Source organism: Panulirus ornatus, chromosome 20 (assembly GCF_036320965.1).
Source record: "Panulirus ornatus isolate Po-2019 chromosome 20, ASM3632096v1, whole genome shotgun sequence".
Taxonomy (NCBI): domain Eukaryota; kingdom Metazoa; phylum Arthropoda; class Malacostraca; order Decapoda; family Palinuridae; genus Panulirus; species Panulirus ornatus.
In genome coordinates this window covers 10,603,504-10,628,483 of record NC_092243.1, presented here as the reverse complement: position 1 = coordinate 10,628,483, position 24,980 = coordinate 10,603,504, and the positions used below count along the sequence as shown (strand labels likewise).

Here is a 24,980-nt window from a genome sequence, read left to right as displayed (position 1 = left end):
CTCTTCTTACACTTTACTCACCCCCCAATCTCCACCACTCCTTTCCTCTCTACCCCTACCTCACTCACTCCCATCCATCATTCCTCTCCCCTCCTCCCACCCACATATTACTCACGCCGCGCCTTCCCTCCTCCTCCTCCTCCTCCTCCGCACACAGCATTGCCCTTCACTAACTCCCCCACCTCCTCCTCTTCCTCCCCCACAGGACGCCCATCAGCAACATGAAGGTGAGGGTCGGGGAGTGGAACGTTCGCAAGCAGAACGAGCGGCTGCCCCACGAGGACTACGAGGTGTCGCGGAAGGAGGTGCACCCGAAGTACCAGGCGGCCGACTTCCAGAACGACGTGGGGCTCCTGAAGGTCAAGCGGAAGATCCTCTTCAAGGAGCACATCATCCCCGTCTGCCTGCCCCACCAGGGGGACACCTTCGTCGGCGACTACGGCACCGTCACCGGCTGGGGACGGCTCTCCCATGGTGAGTCCTGGAATGGGGGACCGGCGCGGCTTTCCTCCGGTGAGCCCTGGAAGGGCAGGAGGGAAGGGGGGTACTTGTCTCCCGGTATGGCCATCAGTCCTCATCTTTCCAGGAGGGCTTCCTGGAAGACTGGATATCATCTCACGACGAAGAGATTGTCTCGTCCACAATGAGTCTCAGAGGCTCATGTGGTCTCATGCGTGTGTGTTACTCGCTCGTCCACCATGAGTCTCAAAGGCTCATGTGGTCTCATGTGTGTGTGTTACTCGCTCGTCCACCATGAGTCTCAAAGGCTCATGTGGTCTCATGCGTGTGTGTGTGTGTGTGTTACTCGCAAATCGACTCTCCTCTCTCTCTCTTGTCATCGTCATCAGCATCGATCATCGACCACAGAGATCTGAACTACGTCCTCTGGTCGTCCATCAGTCAGTCCTGAAGCTCAAGCTCAGCTCGACTCCCTTTCAAATGTGAGATGCTCGATCTCCTCTCACATTCACTCGCATCATCTTTCTGCTGCGTATGTGGGGGTCGTATATCTCGTATAGCTCGTATATCTAGGGATCTAGGACTAACCATTCTATCCTAAAATGATCAAAACCCTTCAGAAATCTTAGAAAGACAGGATGGGTCATGATTATCAAACTGATTAGCTTCAAAGTAAGTGGTTATATTAATCATCATATATAGTATCAACCCAGCTCATAGCTTGATTACAGTCCTTTACCCTTGCTTTGTCAGAGCTGAATTAATCACTCAAAAAAGTGAACGTCACTGACAACATCAGTGTGGGTTTAATAAGCAGCATAAGAACCACTTGTGGTAAATGTTCTTAAGACTTACGATATTAGTTCATTCTTGCGTAAGTTATCTGATCTTAAGCCAGATGGTGGCACTGTAATGTGTCCCACGTCACTGATTATATCACATGTATACAGAGGTCAGAGATCATATTCTCGAACGTATTATAGTTGTAAGTTTAGAGATTATGAAGTGGATGTATGTTTCTAATGGTAGTCAGCTGGATATGGAAATCATTATTGTTCCTTTACTCTACTTTCCTTTTTCAGATTATTATCATTATTATCATTATTATTGTTATTGTTATTATCCTTATTATCATTATTATTATTATTAATATTATTATTATTATTTTTATTATCATTATTAATATGATTATTATTATCATCATTATTTATTATCATTATTATTATTATTATTATATATTATTATTATTATTATTATTATTATTATTATTATTATTATTATTATTATCATTATTATCATCATCATCATTTTCATCACTATTGTTATTTATTATCATCATCATATTATTATTATCATTGTTATTATTATCGCCCGTGATTGGTCTTTTGTGCCATATTTCCTCATTTAGATCTCTCATTTCATTTTCCATGAGTTCAGTGATCTTGAAAGCCACAGATCCTCCCGACGTTTTCTGAATTCTGTTCCGCCTCTCCGCATCCCATTTTTCTTCATGGTCGTCCTCCCATTGGACCGGTTTTTGCTTTTTTTTTTTTTCCATGACCTTAAACCACAGCTTTTTATTTCTAACGTCTCTGACCTCTCTCTCTCTCTCTCTCTCTCTCTCTCTCTCTCTCTCTCTCTCTCTCTCTCTCTCTCTCTCTCTCTCTCTCTCTCTCACCTCGACCTCCTTCGTGCTGTTTTTGCTCCTGACTTTAGCCTGTTCATCCATCAGGTGCGTCTCCTCTCTCTCTCTCTCTCTCTCTCTCTCTCTCTCTCTCTCTCTCTCTCTCTCTCTCTCTCTCTCTCTCTCTCCCTGACCTTCACTCCACGCGCCTCTCTCCCCTTGGCCTCCTTCCGTGCTGGCAGCCTTCACAAACACCATCATCCATCCCCTCCCTCCCTCCTCTTCTCTTGACTTCCTCGTCCTCCTCTTCCTCCGTCAGGTGTGTCCTCCACGCCCGAGATCCTGCAGGAGGTGGACGTGCAGGTGTTACGGAACGAGGCTTGCCAGTCCTGGTTCAAGGAGGCGGGCAGACGGGAGACCATCCACGACGTCTTCATATGCGCAGGATACAAAAATGGCGGGAAGGACAGTTGCCAGGTAGGTCTGGCGTCCGGTGGTGAGGTGGTGGTGAGGTGCTGGTGGGGGTGTGGTATAGTCGTGGGGGTCGTACGTAGGTGCTGTAGGTGTCGGGTGGCTCAACGGAGGAAAGAGCAAGTGGCAGTCATGGGGGTCGTAGGTGGTGTAGGTGGGTGGCTCAACGTAAGAAAGAGCAAGTGGCGCGGAAGTGGAGGAAGATGGTTTTGTATGTGGGTGGTTTTGTGTGTGAGGCCAGTGGGTGGTGGGGAAAAGCTTGTGAGGTGGTGAAGGTGGGTGGTTTTTCAAGTAGGTTCGTGGGTTGTAGGTGGGTGGCTCAAGGGAGTAAAGAGCAAGTAGCTTGTTAAGTGGAGGAAGGTGGTTTTGTGTGCGAGGCCAGTGGGTGGTGGGGAAAAGCTTGTGAGGTGGTGAAGGTGGGTGGTTTTCAAGTGGGTTGCAGGTGTTGTAGGTGGGTGGCTAAAGGTTATGTGGAACAGGTGGATGGTAGATGGGATTTTGCGGACGATGTGGAGTGGAAGGTTGAGAGAAGTGGTTAGTGGAGAGGACATATGAGTGGCCGTTGAATGTAGGGGATGAATGGATGATTGTGGTGGGGTTAAGCGAACGAAGAATGGGCTAGATGGATAGTGAAAATGGAGTGGTAGTCTGGTATATGTGGATTCTAAAGGGTTAGGTAGATGGTGGAGCAAAAAGTGGGTGTTGGAATCAGGTGGGTGTTGGAGAAGCGAGTGATTGTTGGAGGAGTGAATGAGTGGTGTAATATTGATATGGAAAACAGGGGGAAAGAATAATACAGTCTTCCTATTTTGTATATATATAACAAAGCACCGTATGCTAGAGTCAGTACGAGGAAGATTGTAGTGATATAATAGCCATATCATGCATTCATAAAACTTATTATGCTCACACACAAGACCTTTTACATTTGTAAATATATTGTATATATATATATATGTATAGATATATAGATCTGAAAGACAGCAGCGCCTTCAACCTGACATGTGCAATGCAATGTTGACATCTGCGACGGTCCTCTTTCAAATGTTATACCATAATCGTAAGAGGTGATCTATGCCTTATAACCATATTGGAGTAACGCGAGCTAGACCTGATACTTTGACGAGTAAACCAGAGTTGGAACGTAGATGATGTCGGCTGCATTGCACTATTTCGCCTGCATATATGTTTTATAAAGACAACATTGTACTTGACGTAGCTAGACTGACGAAGGTAAATCATGCTACCATATTAGCACATGTTCATTACAAAGATTACAACAGCCTTGACTCAAAAAGACTTGTAGATAGAAGGCGATAGGAGAAAGAATTCTTAGCAGAATCCATTTAGTCGGAAAATTCCCTCTATTAACCAGTACTTTAAGTATCAAAATGGTTGAGAATTCATTGTCCTGTCACTACTAACAAGCTTGTAATTTTTTTTTTATATACCCACAGTGCACTCCATCCTTACCCTGAACATTGTTCACCTTATACATCTGTCTTATGAAGTCTTATTGAACCTGAACATACCATCTTTTTGTGTCTGTCCCATTCACTCTAATATTTTTCAATCTAAACATGTCCACTTCTTGTGTTTGTGTCATGACCTCGTTTCTATCAAACGTGTTCACTTCTTGTGTCTGTCTGACAACTTCTACTAGTCTAAACCTGTTCACTTATATGTTTGATAACTTCTTCTTGTTATGGAAACTTTATTAATTTCTTGCATCTCTATCATGCATTGTGATCTGTACATGTTTACTTCTTTTTGTGTGTGTCCTATACCCTGTAACTTTCCCATTTTTGGTTCCCCTTCTTAAAGCCTACCACTCTAACAACACCTTGTACAAAAACTGTGTCTGCAAATCTTTTATCATGTTGTTACCAGTCATCCCCATCTGTATACAGTTACATTTCAACATTTTCTGACAGCAGAGAGGGAGATTTTGTCTAGTGTTCCCTTCATTGTAAGTTCCTCAAATTACTTGATTTAGAAGTTCCTCAAATACTTAAGATACCTTGAAATCATTTCCTTTCATTTATTTACTTTTTATTTGAGTGAGACACTGGCAAAATATCCCCCTCGCCTCCTTTTTTCCCCCACCCTTATTTGCACCCTTCATGTACTTTGCTTATTTGCCTGCTTGATGACGGCCTGTATATAATACGTCCTCCATGATCACACCTTACGCCTTCCCTCCTGGGCTTTTCCTCACCGATCGCATTACAGGGTGACTCTGGCGGACCATTGACTGTCAAGAGAGACGGCAAGGCCAATTTGGTGGGACTTGTGTCCTGGGGAATCGCCTGCGGACGAACCAATCTGCCAGGAGTGTACACAAATGTGACTATGTTCCTCGACTGGATACAAGAAAAGACTAAAAACTAGAGAACTAAAACAAAACAAAACAAAATATTACGAACAACATCAACAGACGACTGCTCTCAGACGTGTGTATGTGTGTATGTACATATATATATATGTATATGTGTAGTTTGAGAGTTATATGTGCATTCAGTTGTGTCTGGGCTTCTTGACACATATGTGCGTTCAGGTGTATATATATGTATGTGCCTCTTGACCTTGCAGTTCTGGACTGTAGAGCTAAGATCATGAACCGAGACTGAGGACAGAGGGCTGTGCTTGAAGACACCTCAAGAATTTCTTCCTGTACATGGCTAGGCTACTTTTTACACTACGAGAAAAAAAGAATAAGAAAATAGAAGCGTAGCGAACATGAAGTTTTAGGCTTTATTTATAATTCATGTTTTACTAGAATACTAATAAGGGTCTCGGATACGATAGGATATTGGTATAATGCTATTACATGCTTCGATAATATGACTGGGCTATGCTGGACGCAGCCATGATTCAATGTTTCAATTGTTTTCCTTTTGAAACATCAAGAAACCCAAAATTTGCTTTTGGAAATTTACCCTTTTGGGGAAACTTTTAGTGTATTTGATAATTTAAGATTTATCTGATACAGTTCCAATGAATTACAGCAAAGAACACCCTTCGAATGTATTCTAGTAAGACACACACACACACACACACACACACACACACCCTCTCGTTTTTCACACATTCACGGCAGAGGTGATGATGGCACACATTATTAATCCACTGTGGTTCATGATCTTAACACTGAAAAAGACATAGACAATTACTTTTTTTTTTCTTATTGACCCTTTGTAATCTATTTAATGTACACTTATTTATTTCGCTGTCTTTTAAAGTCAATGGGAATACGTACATATCGCTTTCCCCTGTATGTTTGTGATAATTTCTGTGCAGAGTATATTCTGGCTTGGGTAACGGCTGCTTTGCTTCGCCCTGAGCTAAACTTGCTGTCAGGACTGTAAGTATTTGGCATTTCTACTACCCTTAGACACTATAGAATCAAACTTACGTTGTCATCTAAACAAACATTAGCTAAAGCAAACACCTCACACCTCACCGTGACTCATCGTAAACCAGATGTATTTGTAATGTCTTTCGTTAGAACGAACCGCTAACGCTAGTGGCATCTGTATGCTTAGGGACGGTCTATTTACGTAATTTTCATAAGCAAAAATTTCTTTCGCAGAAAGTAGGAATATAGTAGTAAATATTTTATTCATCGATTCATGGCGGGGGATCATTTAACATGCATCAAATCTTGTCCAGAATGTTTAAAGGTGAGTAGAAGTGAGACGAGTCTTCCGCATTCAGCAACTCCCCCTTATGTCCACTTTAGACTTCTAATTGTGACGGTAATTTATGTACTCTGTCGCGAAAGTGTACCTATATATCTGTCAAGGCTACGGAGCTTACGCAAACGATTTATGTCGGTTTCTCGGTCGAAAACTGTTATCGCCATTAAAGTTGTTAGCGAAAGTGGATTGATAATCATATAAAGAAGCACCTTGTACTGGATAAGCATCCGGAGGTGATCCCTTGGTTCGTTGGATGTTATCATAAGCTAGATATATCATTGGTTGATTCATCTGTAATGGTTGATGATAGCGATACACTTGATGGTCAGCCATTTAATGTTTAAAATGTTACTGCGCGGTACTGCCAGTTAGAGAACTGTTACAATCGAGAAGCGTTGCCGTTGATTTTTGCTTATGATGCCGTGATTCCATTCTTCTGCGTATTAGTGTTTCAGATCCGCTTCAGTGTCCATGACCGGGTTAGTGTAAGAAAAACTGGCATAGAAACACATTGGGATAATTATAATGCTAATGTCACTGAAGACTTCATAGTAAGTAGCCTCCTTAACCCACGTCGTTAATCGGTACAGAAAATAGATTTCTCCTCTGCGGTTGGATGTAAACATTAGTAGGTTTTAAGACTCCTTTCCTGGGTACTCCTGCGTTTTAGAGAGAACAAATTATCATAATAAGAAGTGAGATGCCACTGTTGACGCCCCGTCTTTATGTACAGACTCTTGTGTTGTTTTCTACTTTTTAATTTAGTCTGGATTTTTATGATTACAACTCACGGCTGGAGAAGCAAGGCAGCAGTTTTCTTTTGTATAATATACACTTGTACAACTTACTTGTTATCACTGTCTCTCTCATGTGTTTGATTATGACGGTTCTGTCCCATCTGATGGCGTACCTTTGTACAAGTTAACAGTACTCCTGTAACCTTGGTACATTAGTTTATTTTATTTAAGTCTATAGCCTATACTTTTGCCCACATACCACACGGAATAAGTGCAGTATACTTCTCAGGTTTTTTTTTTTTTCAGTTGATCTCATTGACCTGGCACACAAGACTAAGATAAACATGGCACAGTGTGATTATTAAAGCTACTGAAGTCTTTTGACGTTTGACTAAACTGGTGATAAATCATTTGTAAAATTTATCTTTTTGACCTCACGTTCTCCAGGTACTAATAGTCTGGAGATGTGTGTCTTTTGGTGTACAAAAACGAACTCAGACACAGAATGACGCTTGTAAAAACAATGAATGATATATATATATATATATATATATATATATATATATATATATATATATATATATATATATATATATATATATATATTATCCCTGGGGATAGGAGATTAAGAATACTTCCCACGTATTCCCTGCGTGTCGTAGAAGACGACTAAAAGGGGAGGGAGCGGGGGGGCTGGAAATCCTCCCCTCTCGTTTTTTTTTGTTTTTTTGTTTTTTTTTTTCCAAAAGAAGGAACAGAGAATTGGGCCAGGTGAGGGTATTCCCTCAAAGGCCCAGTCCTCTGTTCTTAATGCTACCTCGCTAACGCGGGAAATGGCGAATAGTTTAAAAGAAAAAGAAAGAAAAGAATATATATATATATATATATATATATATATATATATATATATATATATATATATATATATATATATATATATATATATGTGTGTGTGTGTGTGTGTGTGTGTAATCTTTCTGGATGTCCGCTATATGAACAGTGGTATATGTATATTTTGTGTTCTCTGGTTATTGTTATTATGTATATTCATATATCATACACTTTGTGCTTTCACACATTTGCTATTTATTTGACTCTCTTTTTTAACAAAAGCTTTTTGTAACTTTTCTTGTCTATTAACCACATTTCTGTAAATTCTACCGTAGTTCATGCCAAACCCGTTATTTATTGTAATAATTGTTATTAATTGTATGTAGTTTGCTAGCACGTTGATGTAATCACTAATTGTATGTAGTTTGCTAGTACGTTGATGTAATCACTAATTGGTAAGTAGATACTATTCTAATTCACGTTAGAAAATATTGGACGCATAAGATAAATTGTCCATTGTATCTGTTCATGTATTCTCTATAGATTTATAAATCTTTTAATTGTGTACTGTATTTATCAGATCGTATTTTGATTGTCCATTTCACTAAGTACTCACGATTTGATAACATTTGGTCAGTAGTTTAGATGCTCATAAAGCCATTTTTCATTGGTACTTCTATTTCCTTTTTTTTTTTTTTTGTATCATTGTATGAATATCACAGTTACATTAATATCTACGACTTTTTCTAATTAGCACTGATATCTCATCTTCTTTAGTATGCACGACCCATTTTCTTTGATTCCCTCTTTTCTTAAGCTTGCATAACCCGTTTTCTTTTTTTTTTGACATCCAGGGGGACTCTGGTAGTCCGCTGACCCTTATGCGTGATGGTCGTCGTCACCTGATTGGTCTGGTCAGCTGGGGTATTGGATGTGCCCGTCGTAATCTTCCCGGAGTATATTCTAACATTGCTCTATTTTCTAATTGGATTAGGGATATAATCAATACTTGAATCTGTATTAGTATTTACCTATTTTTCTTTTTAAATCATCCCCGTTTTGTGTAGATTGTTCCTCTCTTTATATTCTTTTTGTTAATATGAATTCTATTTATGTCATTGAAGCATTGAGGCAAAAATATAAAAAAAAAAAAAAAATATCCACGCGATAGAGATGCAAAATCAGGGCTTATGTCCCGTGAAAACTTAACATATTGGTTGCCTTTGTTGTGGAGGACATTCAACGTCGTATCCACCCCAAGTGGGCTCTGTTTTTTTTCATTGTCCATGTGAAGATATTTTTTGACCTGTGATAGGGAAGTTATCATGAACCTTCAAGCCGTTTTTTGACAGTCCAGTGTGAATGACCCACGGCAGATGTTTGTGATACAAGGAGCTGGATCTCCAATACCTCTGTAAATAATAGGTTTTATTATTTTTTAATCACGCCCTAGATATATTGTATATATATATATATATATATATTTTCTTTTCTTCTGTACACCACCCCACATGTTTTCCCTAAGATTTTCCGAATGCTCTCGCTTGCAGGGACTTTGTGTCTTTTGTAAAACACGTGTAATTAAATATAGTTTTTATATGTTACATTTCTTAACCCACAGGACAATGATATAAGAGAATGACAAATGTTTCGTCTTCATGTGTACTGATGGCTGAGAGTCAGTTGACTTATTTACAGTGTCTGGTGTCAGAGTATGTACTGTGTTGCCAGAGTTATGTATGTACTGTATTGCCTGTAACAATATTCACTCTATTGTATTTGATCCCCAGAGCTTTTGCTACATGATCGGCATAACTTGTGATATTTTATCAGTCTTAGGTCAACCTTTACATTTCAAAGATTTTTGTTACTAATGGGAAAAAATTTTCCCAGATAAATCACCTTGATTTCTTTTTTGCTGACTAAAAGTAACAAGATGCAGTGATAATGTATATATATATATATATATATATATATATATATATATATATATATATATATATTATCCCTGGGGATAGGGGAGAAAGAATACTTCCCACGTATTCCCTGCGTGTCGTAGAAGGCGACTAAAAAGGGAAGGGAGGGGGGGGGGGGGGCTGGAAATCTTCCCTTTTTTTTTTTTTTTTTTTTTCCAAAGGAAGGAACAGAGAAGGGGGCCAGGTGAGGATATTCCCTCAGCGGCCCAGTCCTCTGTTCTTAACGCTACCTCGCTGAGGCGGGAAATGGCGAATAGTATGAAAAAAGAAAGAGAATATATATATATATATATATATATATATATATATATATATATATATATATATATATATATATATATAAATCATGGAAAGTTTTGTGGGGCCTAGATGTGGAAAGGGAGCTGTGGTTTCGGTGCATTATACATGACAGCTAGAGACTGAGTGTGAACGAATGTGGCCTTTGTTGTCTTTTCCTACCGCTACCTCGCGCACATGCGGGGGAAGGGAATTGTTATTTCATGTGTGGCGGGGTGGCGACGGGAATGGATAAGGGCAGACAGTATGAATTATTTACAGAATGAATTATGTACATGTGCGCTCCCTCGCTGACGCAGGAGATGGCGATTAAATATAATAAGAAACACTAAAGGTTGCAGAATTAGTGGGGGGATACAAGGTAGTGAGTTACAAGAATAAAAAGGGCAAAGCATGGTGGACAGAAGAGATCAGAAATGCTGTGGAAGAAAAGAAAAACTCATATGGTAGATTGCTCGATAGGAATGTACCAATGGAAGTTCATCAGGGGAGGAGGGAAGAATACAGAATATGCAAGCAGAATGTTAAGAAGCTGATAGAGGAAAGCAATGAAAGAGCAGACGAAGATTTGGAAGGAAGTTAAGTGGAAAGTTTCAGGATAATAAGAAATTATACTGGAAGGAGGTGAAAAAGGAAAGAGGTTGATGTAAGAGTGGAAATGTTGATGTGAGAAGTAAGGAAGGGAGTTGCAGAATCAAAAGGAGGATTGAAAGGAAGATGGAAATGGTATTTTGATGAACTGTTGAATGTGGGAAAAGGGGATGCAGCAGTTGTTACAGGCATGGGTATGGAGGATGGAAGGAAGAGGATACAAGTGCAAAGATCAATAGCAAAAAGGGAGGTAGGAAGGGCAATAATGAGGCTGAAGGTAGGAAAGGCACCTGGAGTGGATGAGATTACGGCTGAAATGCTGAAGTATGAAGGAGAAAGTGTGATAGAGTGGATGCATCTTATATATATATAATTTAGCATAAAAACAAAAGGTAGTACCTGAGGATTAGGTGAAAGCTATTATTGTTCCTTCATTCAAAAGAAAAGTCGCCAAATGTGTATGAAACAATTATAGGGGAATAAGATTGTTAAGTATACCAGGAAAGGTGTATGTAGGATTATTGATTGACAGAGTGATGGAAGTGACTGAATGCAGAATAAGTGAAGAGCAAGGGGGTTTTATGAAAGGTAGATGTGTGGATCAGATTTTTGTAGTGGAGATTACTGTGAGAAAGTATTTAGTGAAAGGTAAGAAGTTGTATGCTGCTTTTATGGGTCTGGAGAAAGCATGTGACAGAGTCGATTGGAATCTTTCACGGGATGTTTTAAGGGTATACAGTATAGAGGAACAACTGTTATATGGTGTGAAAGTCCTCTATAGAGGAGCAACTGTGTGTGTAAGAGTGGAAGGAGAGCTGAGTGAAAGCTTTGAGATACATTTAAGTATGAGGCAGAGCTGTATGATGTTACTGAAGCTTTTTAATATATATATATATATTTGGGGAGAAAGAATACTTCCCACATATTCCCTGCGAGTTGTAGAAGGCAACTAAAAGGGGAGGCAGCAGGGGGCTGGAAATCCTCCCCCTCTTTTTTTTTTTTCTTTCCCAAAAAAGAAGGAACAGAAGTGAGCTTAGGGAGGATATTCCCTAAAAGGCTTAGTCCTCTGTTCTTGATGCTACCTTGCTAGCGTGGGAAATGGCAAATAGTATGAAAAAAGAAAAAGAAAGAAATATATATATATATATATATATATATATATATATATATATATATATATATATATATATATTGAATGGAGAAAAACTGGAGGAAGTGAAGTGTTTTAGATATCTGGGAGTGGATCTGGCAGTGGATGGAACCATGGAAGCGGAAGTGGATCATAGGGTGGGGGAGGGGGCGAAAATCCTGGGGGCCTTGAAAAATGTGTGGAAGTCGAGAACATTATCTCGGAAAGCAAAAATGGGTATGTTTGAAGGAATAGTGGTTCCAACAATGTTGTATGGTTGCGAGGCGTGGGCTATGGATAGAGTTGTGCGCAGGAGGATGGATGTGCTGGAAATGAGATGTTTGAGGACAAAGTGTGGTGTGAGGTGGTTTGATCGAGTGAGTAACGTAAGGGTAAGAGAGATGTGTGGAAATAAAAAGAGCGTGGTTGAGAGAGCAGAAGAGGGTGTTTTGAAGTGGTTTGGGCACATGGAGAGAATGAGTGAGGAAAGATTGACCAAGAGGATATATGTGTCGGAGGTGGAGGGAACGAGGAGAAGAGGGAGACCAAATTGGAGGTGGAAAGATGGAGTGAAAAAGATTTTGTGTGATCGGGGCCTGAACATGCAGGAGGGTGAAAGGAGGGCAAGGAATAGAGTGAATTGGATCGATGTGGTATACAGGGGTTGACGTGCTGTCAGTGGATTGAAGCAAGGCATGTGAAGCGTCTGGGGTAAACCATGGAAAGCTGTGTAGGTATGTATATTTGCGTGTGTGGACGTATGTATATACATGTGTATGGGGGGGGGTTGGGCCATTTCTTTCGTCTGTTTCCTTGCGCTACCTCGCAAACGCGGGAGACAGCGACAAAGTATAATAAAAAAATAATATAATATATATATATATATATATATATATATATATATATATATATATATATATATATATATATATATATCCCTGGGGATAGGGGAGAAAGAATACTTCCCACGTATTCCCTGCGTGCTGTAGAAGGCAACTAAAAGGGGAGGGAGCGGGGGGCTGGAAATCCTCTCCTCTCATTTTTTTTTTTTTTTTTTCCAAAAGAAGGAACAGAGAAGGGGCCAGGTGAGGATATTCCCTCAAAGGCCCAGTTCTCTGTTCTTAACGCTACCTCGCTAACGCGGGAAATGGCGAAAAGTTTGAAAAAAAAAAAAATATATATATATATATATATATATATATATATATATATATTTATCCCTGGGGATAGGGGAGAAAGAATACTTCCTACGTATTCCCTGCGTGTCATAGAAGGCGACTAAAAGGGAAGGGAGCGGGGGGCTGGAAATCCTCCCCTCTCGTTTTTTTTTTTTTTTTTTTTTTTTTTCCAAAAGAAGGAACAGAGAAGAGGGCCAGGTGAGGATATTCCCTCAAAGGCCCAGTCCTCTGTTCTTAACGCTACCTCGCTATCGCGGGTAATAGCGAATAGTATGAAAAAAAAAAAAAAAATAAGAGTGAATGCTCACATTATAGAGGTATAAGTTTGTTGAATATTCCTGGTAAATTATATGGGAGGGTATTGATTGAGAGGGTGAAGGCATGTACAGAGCATCAGATTGGGGAAGAGCAGTGTGGTTTCAGAAGTGGTAGAGGATGTGTGGATCAGGCGTTTGCTTTGAAGAATGTATGTGAGAAATACTTAGAAAAGCAAATGGATTTGTATGTAGCATTTATGGATCTGGAGAAGGCATATGATAGAGTTGATAGAGATGCTCTGTGGAAGGTATTAAGAATATATGGTGTGGGAGGCAAGTTGTTAAAAGCAGTGAAAAGTTTTTATCGAGGATGTAAGGCATGTGTACGTGTAGGAAGAGAGGAAACTGATTGGTTCTCAGTGAATGTAGGTTTGCGGCAGGGGTGTGTGATGTCTCCATGGTTGTTTAATTTGTTTATGGATGGGGTTGTTAGGGAGGTGAATGCAAAAGTTTTGGAAAGAGGGGCAAGTATGCAGTCTGTTGTGGATGAGAGAGCTTGGGAAGTGAGTCAGTTGTTGTTCGCTGATGATACAGCGCTGGTGGCTGATTCATGTGAGAAACTGCAGAAGCTGGTGACTGAGTTTGGTAAAGTGTGTGAAAGAAGAAAGTTAAGAGTAAATGTGAATAAGAGCAAGGTTGTTATGTACAGTAGGGTTGAGGGTCAAGTCAATTGGGAGGTAAGTTTGAATGGAGAAAAAATGGTGGAAGTAAAGTGTTTTAGATATCTGAGAGTGGATCTGGCAGCGGATGGAACCATGGAAGCGGAAGTGAATCATAGGGTGGGGGAGGGGGCAAAAATTCTGGGAGCTTTGAAGAATGTTTGGAAGTCGAGAACATTATCTCGGGAAAACAAAAATGGGTATGTTTGAAGGAATAGTGGTTCCAACAGTGTTGTATGGCTGCGAGGCGTGGGCTATGGATAGAGTTGTGCGCAGAAGGGTGGATGTGCTGGAAATGAGATGTTTGAGGACAATATGTGGTGTGAGGTGGTTTGATCGAGTAAGTAATGTAAGGGTAAGCGAGATGTGTGGAAATAAAAAGAGTGTGGTTGAGAGAGCAGAAGAGGGTGTTTTGAAATGGTTTGGTCTCATGGAGAGAATGAGTGAGGAAAGATTGACCAAGAGGATATATGTGTCAGAGGTGGAGGGAACGAGGAGAAGAAGGAGACCAAATTGGAGGTGGAAAGATGGAGTGAAAAAGATTTTGAGTGATCAGGGCCTGAACATGCAGGAGGGTGAAAGGCGTGCAAGGAATAGAGTGAATTGGAACGATGTGGTATACCGGGGTTGACATGCTGTCAGTGGATTGAACCAGGGCATGTGAAGCATCTGGGGTAAACCATGGAAAGTTGTGTGGGGCCTGGATGTGGAAAGGGAGCTGTGGTTTCGGTGCATTATTACATGACAGCTAGAGACTGAGTGTGAATGAATGGGGCCTTTGTTGTCTTTTCCTAGCGCTGCCTCGCACACATGAGGGGGGAGGGGGGTTGTTATTCCATGTGTGGCGGGGTGGCGATGGGAATGAAGAAAGGCAGATAGTATGAATTATGTACATGTGTATATATGTATATGTCTGTGTGTGTATATATATGTGTACATTGAGATGTATAGGTATGTATATTTGCATGTGTGGACGTGTATGTATATACATGTGTATGTGGGTGGGTTGGGCCATTCTTTCGTCTGTTTCCTTGCGCTACCTCGCCAACGCAGGAGACAGCGACAAAGCAAAATTAATAAAAAAAATATATATATATATATATATATATATATTTATTTTATTTATCTATTTATTTTGCTTTGTCGCTGTCTCCCGCGTTTGCGAGGTAGCGCAAGGAAACAGACGAAAGAAAAGGCACAGCCCACCCCCATACACAATGTACACACACACACGCAAATATACATACCTTTACATCTCAATGTACACATATATATACACACACAGACACATACATATATACCCATGCACACAATTCACACTGTCTGCCCCTATTCATTCCCATCGCCACCTCGCCACACATGGAATACCATCCCCCTGCCCCCTCAAGTGTGCGAGGTAGCACTAGGAAAAGACAACAAAGGCCCCTTTTGTTCACACTCAGTCTCCAGCTGTCACGCAATAATGCCCGAAAACCACAGCTCCCTTTCCACATCCAGGCCCCCCACAACTTTCCATGGTTTACCCCAGACGCTTCACATGCCCTGATTCAATCCACTGACATCACGTCAACCCTGGTATACCACATCAATCCAATTCACTCTATTCCTTGCCCGCCTTTCACCCTCCTGCATATTCAGGCCCCGATCACTCAAAATCTTTTTCACTCCATCTTTCCACCTCCAATTTGGTTTCCCACGTCTCCTCATTCCCTCCACCTCCGACACATATATCCTCTTGGTCAATCTTTCCTCACTCATTCTCTCCATGCGCCCAAACCATTTCAAAACACCCTCTTCTGCTCTCTCAACCACGCTCTTTTTATTTCCACACATCTCTCTTACCCTTACATTACTTACTCAATCAAACCACCTCACACCACGCATTGTCCTCAAACTTCTCATTTCCAGCACATCCACCCTTCTGCGCACACATCTATCCATAGCCCACACCTCGCAACCATACAACATTGTTGGAACCACTATTCCTTCAAACATACCCATTTTTGCTTTCCGAGATAATGTTCTCGACTTCCACACATTCTTCAAGGCTCCCAGGATTTTCGCCCCCTCCCCCACCCTATGATTCACTTCCGCTTCCATGGTTCCATCCGCTGCCAGATCCACTCCCAGATATCTAAAACACTTTACTTCCTCCAGTTTTTCTCCATTCAAACTTACCTCCCAATTGACTTGACCCTCAACCCTACTGTACCTAATAACCTTGCTCTTATTCACATTTATAAATATATATAGATATGGATGGAGTGTGGCATAACATATGGTGGCTAGTGGCAAGCCTGTTTGCAGATGATATTATGTTGTTTGCTGAGAGTGAAGAGGAGTTGCAGCAGTGTGTTTTATGATGTGTGTAAGTGTAGGCAATTGAAGGTAAATGGAAGTGAAAGTAAAGTAATGGTGTTTGAAAGAAACACAGTGAAAGTATAGATTTTGTAAAACCATATATAGTGATAGAAGAAAGTGTACTAAATAGTGCTGTGGATATGGGAGGAAAAAGACTGGAAGAAGAGATAAGGGAGAGAGCAGTACAGGTTAGAAGAGTCATTGGGTCCCTTAATAGAATAATGAAGGGTTAAGGTATATGTATGAAAGTGAAGAGAGGATTAAGGTATAGCATAGTCCTCCCAACCCTGAGCAATAAAGCCAAAACATGGGCATGGAATGAGTCACAGAGGTCAAATTCCAAGCTGTGGAAATGAGCTATTTGAGAGGAGCATGTAGTGTGACTCAGTGGAATGAAGAAAGACATGAAAGGGTGTTTGAGAGATGTGGTATGGCAGGGATGCAAAAAGAGTGAATTGTAGAGTGGTAGAATGGGTGAAATGAAATACTTTGCGGTGGTTTGGGCATGTAAAAATGATACAAGACTGGGAATTAACAAGGAGAACGTATGATAGTACAATTAATGGGGTTGGCATGAGCGGAAGACCACCTGTGATGGACAAATAGGGTAGAGGAATGCTGGAGAGATAGAAATAGTGGAAGAATGCATGGAATGGTGTATGCAAGGGAGGTATGTAAGGGCAGGGATAAGTGGAGATTCTTTTGCTGTGGCCACTCCTTGATGTTCATGGAGGGAATGGTGATCAGATATATATATTATATATGTGTCGGAGGTGGAGGGAACGAGAAGTGGGAGACCAAATTGGAGGTGGAAAGATGGAGTGAAAAAGATTTTGAGTGATCGGGGCCTGAACATGCAGGAGGGTGAAAGGCGGGCAAGGAATAGAGTGAATTGGATCAATGTGGTATACCAGGGTCGATGTGCTGTCAGTGGATTGAATCAGGGCATGTGAAGCGTCTGGGGTAAAAAAGTTCTGTGGGGCCTGGATGTGGAAAGGGAGCTGTGGTTTCGGGTATTATTACATGACAGCTAGAGACTGAGTGTGAACGAATGGGGCCTTTGTTGTCTTTTCCTAGCGCTACCTCGCACACATGAGGGGGGAGGGGGATGTTATTCCATGTGTGGCGAGGTGGCGATGGGAATAAATAAGGGCAGACAGTATGAATTATGTACATGTGCATATATGTATATGTCTGTGTGTGTATATATATGTGTACATTGAGATGTATTGGTATGTATATTTGCGTGTGTGGACATGTATGTATATACATGTGTATGGGGATGGGTTGTGCCATTTCTTTCATCTGTTTCCTTGCGCTACCTCGCAAACGCGGGAGACAGCGACAAAGCAAAATAATAATAATAATTATTTTATCTTATTCTGTTATTCTTAATTGCTGTTTCCTGCGTCACCAAGGTAGTGCCAGGAAACAGACGAAGAATGGCCCATCCCCTCATATACACACACACACACACACACACTGTATATATATAGGGTGTTTTGGTCGAGGTGGTGTGCAAAGTGAGAGGGTTAGGGAAAATGATTTGGTAAACAGAGAAGAGGTAGTAAAAGCTTTGCGGAAGATGAAAGCCGGCAAGGCAGCAGGTTTGGATGGTATTGCAGTGGAATTTATTAAAAAAGGGGGTGACTGTATTGTTGACTGGTTGGTAAGGTTATTTAATGTATGTATGACTCATGGTGAGGTGCCTGAGGATTGGCGGAATGCGTGCATAGTGCCATTGTACAAAGGCAAAGGGGATAAGAGTGAGTGCTCAAATTACAGAGGTATAAGTTTGTTGAGTATTCCTGGTAAATTATATGGGAGGGTATTGATTGAGAGGGTGAAGGCATGTACAGAGCATCAGATTGGGGAAGAGCAGTGCGGTTTCAGAAGTGGTAGAGGATGTGTGGATCAGGTGTTTGCTTTGAAGAATGTATGTGAGAAATACTTAGAAAAGCAAATGGATTTGTATGTAGCATTTATGGATCTGGAGAAGGCATATGATAGAGTTGATAGAGATGCTCTGTGGAAGGTATTAAGAATATATGGTGTGGGAGGCAAGTTGTTAGAAGCAGTGAAAAGTTTTTATCGAGGATGTAAGGCATGTGTACGTGTAGGAAGAGAGGAAAGTGATTGGTTCTCAGTGAATGTAGGTTTGCGGCAGGGGTGTGTGATGTCTCCATGGTTGTTTAATTTGTTTATGGATGGGGTTGTTAGGGAGGTAAATGCAAGAGTCCTGGAAAGAGGGGCAAGTATGAAGTCTGTTGGGGATGAGAGAGATTGGGAAGTGAGTCAGTTGTTGTTCGCTGATGATACAGCGCTGGTGGCTGATTCATGTGAGAAACTGCAGAAGCTGGTGACTGAGTTTGGTAAAGTGTGTGGAAGAAGAAAGTTAAGAGTAAATGTGAATAAGAGCAAGGTTATTAGGTACAGTAGGGTTGAGGGTCAAGTCAATTGGGAGGTGAGTTTGAATGGAGAAAAACTGGAGGAAGTGAAGTGTTTTAGATATCTGGGAGTGGATCTGTCAGCGGATGGAACCATGGAAGCGGAAGTGGATCATAGGGTGGGGGAGGGGGCGAAAATTTTGGGAGCCTTGAAGAATGTGTGGAAGTCGAGAACATTATCTCGGAAAGCAAAAATGGGTATGTTTGAAGGAGTAGTGGTTCCAACAATGTTGTATGGTTGCGAGGCGTGGGCTATGGATAGAGTTGTGCGCAGGAGGATGGATGTGCTGGAAATGAGATGTTTGAGGACAATATGTGGTGTGAGGTGGTTTGATCGAGTAAGTAACGTAAGGGTAAGAGAGATGTGTGGAAATAAAAAGAGCGTGGTTGAGAGAGCAGAAGAGGGTGTTTTGAAATGGTTTGGGCACATGGAGAGAATGAGTGAGGAAAGATTGACCAAGAGGATATATGTGTCGGAGGTGGAGGGAACGAGGAGAAGAGGGAGACCAAATTGGAGGTGGAAAGATGGAGTGAAAAGATTTTGTGTGATCGGGGCCTGAACATGCAGGAGGGTGAAAGGAGGGCAAGGAATAGAGTGAATTGGAGCGATGTGGTATACAGGGGTTGACGTGCTGTCAGTGGATTGAATCAAGGCATGTGAAGCGTCTGGGGTAAACCATGGAAAGCTGTGTAGGTATGTATATTTGCGTGTGTGGACGTGTGTATGTACATGTGTATGGGGGGGGGTTGGGCCATTTCTTTCGTCTGTTTCCTTGCGCTACCTCGCAAACGTGGGAGACAGCGACAAAGTATAAAAAAAAAAAAAAAAAAAATATATATATATATATATATATATATATGTATATATATATATATATATATATATATATATATATATATATATATATTTTTTTTTTTTTTTTTCATACTATTCGCCGTTTCCCGCGATAGCGAGGTAGCGTTAAGAACAGAGGATTGGGCCTTTTTTGGAATATCCTCACCTGGCCCCCTCTGTTCCTTCTTTTTTTAAAAAAAAAAAAAAAAAAAAAAAAAAAGAGAGGGGAGGATTTCCAGCCCCCCGCTCCCTCCCCTTTTAGTCGCCTTCTACGACACGCAGGGAATACGTGGGAAGTATTCTTAATCCCCTATCCCCAGGGATAATATATATATATATATATATATATATATATATATAAACACCTATACATGCACATATACATATATATACATATCAACATATATACACATACATATATATACATGCGCATAAAAAGACATACATATATACACATATACATATTCATAGTTGCTTGTCTTCATCCATTCCCAGCACTACCCTGCCCCACAGAAACACCATCACTACCCCTTGCTTCAGCGAGGTAGTGCTAAGAAAACAGACAAAAAAGGCCACATTCGTTCACACTCAGTCTCTAGCCCTTATGTGTAATGCACCGAAACCACACCTCCCTATTCACATCAAGCCCCACAGACCTTTCCATGGTTTACCCCAGACACTTCACATGCCCTGGTTCAGTCCATTGACAGCATGTCGACCTCAGTATACCACATTGTTCTATTTCATTCTATTCCTTGCACGCCCCTCACCATCCTGTATGTTCAGGCCCCAATCACTCAAAATCTTTTTCACTCCATCCTTCCACCTCCAATTTGGTCTCCCACTTCCCTTTGTTCCCTCCACCTCTGACAAATATATCATCTTTGTCAATCTTTCCTCACTCATTCTCTCCATATGTCCAAACCATTTCTTCTGCTCTATCAACCACACACTTTATTTCAACATCTCTCTTACCCTTTCATTACTTATTTCATCAAACTGCCTCACACCACACTGCCCTGACATTTCATTTCCAACACATCCACCCTTCTGTGCACAACCCTATCCATAGCCCATGTCTCGCAACCATATAATATTGTTGGAACTACTTCCAAGTACACTTTCATGTCATGATCACATTGTCAGGGGACATAGAAGGATGGGATAGAAGATGTACAACAGTCAGTTCATGTATAAGGAGGATATGTAGCTCAGATATCATTGGTAAACAAGTGTTTCTGGAAGGTGGTGTTTGGGACCAGCATCATGCCTGTCATGAAATTTTATTATGTGGACAGGAAAGGGATCGGTTTACAAATTTTGCTTGCGACAAAGCTATCCATTTTGTATAGACCTTAACTAAAATTAATGTTACAATTCTTTGTGTATTTAATGATAGAAGATTCAATGATATTTCTTGTGATAAAGGAGTTACAGTTTAGAACTGAATTAGCGTTACTCCAGTCAGTACAATGGTTATAATTTTCAACATGATGAACAAAGCATCTGATTCTTGTCCTGTTCTTGTACTACATTTATGTTGCTTGAGTCTAACATGAAGATCCTTACCAGTTTGCCTAACATAAAGCATATTACAGTTTTTAAAAGGTATTCTGTAAACACAGCCTGAAGGATTTTGTGGTGAGTTTTTAACAAGGTATTCTTTATGGTATTTTTATTGCTGAAGGCTACATTTTCACTGAAGGATTCAAGCAACCTGGGAAGTAATGTAAAATTATTACTAAAAAGGAGAACTAAAAAATTCTTGGTATCAAGGGGGTGAGGTTTGGGTTTAACTTTATAAAATCACTTCTTTGTCAACTTAAAGGGGATATATCAATGAAAGATCTAGGATACCTTAACTTGGATCCCATGGAATAAATCTCAATTTCATCTTCATTAAATTTTGGACTACATATATGTAATGCCCTAATGAACATTGACTGGAAAGATGATAGTTTAACTCTTGTCATGTTGAGCTGAGTAATGATGAATATAAGAACAAACATTGGTGGGTTTTCTGTATATGCTAAACTTAAAGCATGTTTCTATCCCAATTGATCATGAAATCTGAAAATGATAAAATGCAGTTATTTTCCTTGCCCTTAGTAAAGTTGATAGAAGGTACTACATTGTTAAGTAAAGGGAGAAATGTTTGTAAACTTTCGTTAGTTGGCCAAACATAAAGAACATCATGTACATACCTAAACCAAATTGTCTTAGAAGGTAAGATATCCCTTGGTAATTCTGTTTCAAAGAATTCCATGTAAAGATTACATAATACTGGTGAAAGATGGTTACACATTGCCATGTCAAATTCCTGAGCATAATATTCTCAATTAGATTGAATTACACAATCTTTTATACACATTCTATCATTTCAGTGAATACAGAATTTGACATAGGTAAATCAAGGTTATCCAAGACATCAACCAAATATTCTAAGAGGTCATCAGCAGGAACTTTTCTGAACAAGGATGAAACATTAGAGTTTACCACTTTGAAATCAAAATCAACATGGTTATCATTAAGCTTGTTAACTAAATCTAATGTGTTAATGAGATTAGTATTGGATATCTTACCCACTAGTGTGTTTAATAAAGAAACAAATCATATTGTGATAATTTATGTGATAAAACCCACTGAACTCGCTATGGGTCTTGCTAGAAAGTTAGGATTATGTTTTAATAAGTCCATACATACATGGAAAAGAAGGGGACAATGATGAAAATCTTTTGATGAGAGAATCATTACCTTTCAACGAAAACATCAGTTCTTTATTAAAGTGAGAATTTACTGCTTCTAGAGGATTTCTAAGAGTTTAAAGTTTGTTGTATCATCACATAATGATCATTCATTTTTGATGAGTAATTGTGTCCATGATCACAACTGTTTTAGCCTTATCTGCTTTTGTTATATATCATTATCTACTTCAAATTGCTAATAGCACCGAGGAATCTTTTAGGACAATTTGGAGTAGCTGATTTTGACAAACTGGCATACACTACAGCTTTACAAATGTTCACTTCATCATTAAATAATTTACTGCACTTTTCCAAATTACAAAATGATCTTGCAATATCAACATAGTTTAATTCTTTATTAGAGCAAACAAAACTTATATCCTAGGCACATAAAGAATCCTTGTCAAGTTGTTTATTGGAAAGGTTCCCCACAAAGGGAGGGTTTGTGTTCTCAGTCCATTCACTGTTTTCAATGATGTGGTTTAATTTACACTTCAGTTATCTTTGACGACTATTCAGTTCACTTCTTAACCTGTTATACCAATAGTCCAACATATGGTTCTTCCATTATGTAGGTATAGCCATTTGAAAGGCTTGTTTCTTCTCTCAAACAATGTGAAAGGCCTCCTCCATTCTAGTCTTCTCTAGTTCAGTGTGGGATGCCTTACCTTCTAAGGCAATTTGGTTTAAATATGTAAATGATGTTCTTTGTGTTTGTCCAACAAATGAAAGTTTACAAACATTTCTCCCTTTACAACAATTTAGTACCTTCTATCAACTTTACTAAGATAGTAGAAAATAATTGTGTTACCATTTTTACATTGCATGATCCACTGGGACAGAAACATGTTTAAGTTTAGCATATAAAGAAAACCCACCAATATTTGTTCTTATAATCATTATTACTCAGCTCAACATGACAGAGTTAAACTATCATCTTTCCAGTTAATGTTCTTAAGGGCATTACGTATATGTAGTCTAGAATTTATTAATGACGAGTTTGAGAAGATATATTCTATTGGATCCAAGTTAAAGTATCCTAGATCTTTCATTCATAAATCCCTTAAGTTGGCAAAGTAATCATTTTATAGAGCTAAACCCAAACCAACCACACCAAGATTCTTTTAGTTCTCCCTTTTAGTGATAATTTTACATTATTTCCCAGGTTGCTTAAATCCTTCTATGTAAATGTAGACTTCAGCAATAACAATACTATAAAGAATATCTTAATCAAAAACTCACCAGAAAATTCTATGGGCTGTATTTACAGAATGTATACCTTGTAAAAACTGTAATATGTTTTATGTTAGACAGACTGGTAAGGATATTTATGTTGGACTTAAGCAACATAAATATAGCATAAGAACAGGACAAGAATTAAATGCTTTGTTTATCATGTTAAAAATTATGACCACTGTATTGATTGAAGTAACACTAATTCAGTTGTTAACTGTGACTCCTTTCCACAAGAAATATATTGAATCTTGTATCATTATATACACAATGAACTGTAGCATTAATATTAGTGAAGGTCTATACAAACTGGATAGCTTTGTTGTAGGCAAAATTTTTAACAACTCCCTTCCCTGTCAACATAATAACATTTTAAGACAGGCATGATGCCAGACCCAATCACCACTGTCCAGTAATGCTTGTTTACCAATGGCGTCTTAGCTACATCTCTTCCTTGTATACCAACTGACTGTTCTACATCTTCTATCTCCACTAAGTGATTATTACACAAAAATGCACATGGGAACATATAGTGTTTAACTTTTCTCATGGTTAAATACATACAGTAGATCATGCGCCCCACTGTGACCTCTTACAACATATATATTGTCTGTTTTCCTTGCACTACGTTGCTGAAGGAGGGGTTAGTGATGCTGTTTCCTGTGGGGTGGGGAAGCACCAGGAATGGATGAAGGCAAGCAAGTATGAATATGTACGTGTATATTTATGCATGTTTATTCATATATGTATATGTTATGTACACGTATGTATATGTGCATGTACGGGTATTTATGTACATATATATGTGTATATGAGTGGATGGGCCATTCATCGTCTGTTTCCTAGTACTATCTTGCTGATGTGGGAAACAGTGATTAAGTATGATAATAATAAATTTTTCTTCTAATTATTATTTCCCGTGTCAGTGAGGTATCACCAGGAAACAGACGAAGAATGGCCTATCCACTCATATACAAATATATATACATAAACACCCATACACGCACATATACATACATATACGTACATAGACATATTCATACTTGCTTACCTTCAGCCATTCTTGGCACTACCCCGCCCCACAGAAAACAGCATCGCTACCCCCTGCTCTGCTTCAGTGAGATAGCACCAGGAAAACAGACAAAAAAGGCCACATTCATTCACACTCAAGTCTCTACATGTCATGTGTAATGCACCGAAACCACAGCTCCCTATCCACATCCAGGCCCCACAGAACTTTCCATGGTTTACCCCAGATGTCTCACATGCTCTGGTTCAGTCCATTGATGGCATATCAACCCAGGTACACCATATCGTTGCAATTTACTCTATTCTTTGTATGCCTTTCACCTTCCTGTATGTTCAGGCACTGATCGCTCAAAATCTCTTT

The 24,980-nt window shown here is 39.8% G+C and overlaps 1 protein-coding gene across 9 annotated transcripts in view; it reads left to right on the top strand.

The window, feature by feature from the left end:
• Nucleotides 1-9,420, top strand: part of LOC139755924 (uncharacterized) — a 127,210-nt gene extending 117,790 nt beyond the window's left edge. For 8 of the 9 annotated variants that reach the window (XM_071674689.1, XM_071674685.1, XM_071674690.1 and 5 more), the window contains 3 exons: nucleotides 206-474; nucleotides 2,403-2,560; nucleotides 8,678-9,420. In XM_071674689.1, the coding sequence (XP_071530790.1) occupies nucleotides 206-474; nucleotides 2,403-2,560; nucleotides 8,678-8,836 (586 nt within the window). In that variant the 3' untranslated portion in view covers nucleotides 8,837-9,420. Of the gene's footprint in view, nucleotides 1-205; nucleotides 475-2,402; nucleotides 2,561-4,786; nucleotides 7,549-8,677 lie in introns of those variants that run through there. The other variant, XM_071674683.1, reaches the window with a different exon arrangement.
• Nucleotides 9,421-24,980: the final 15,560 nt, after the last annotated feature.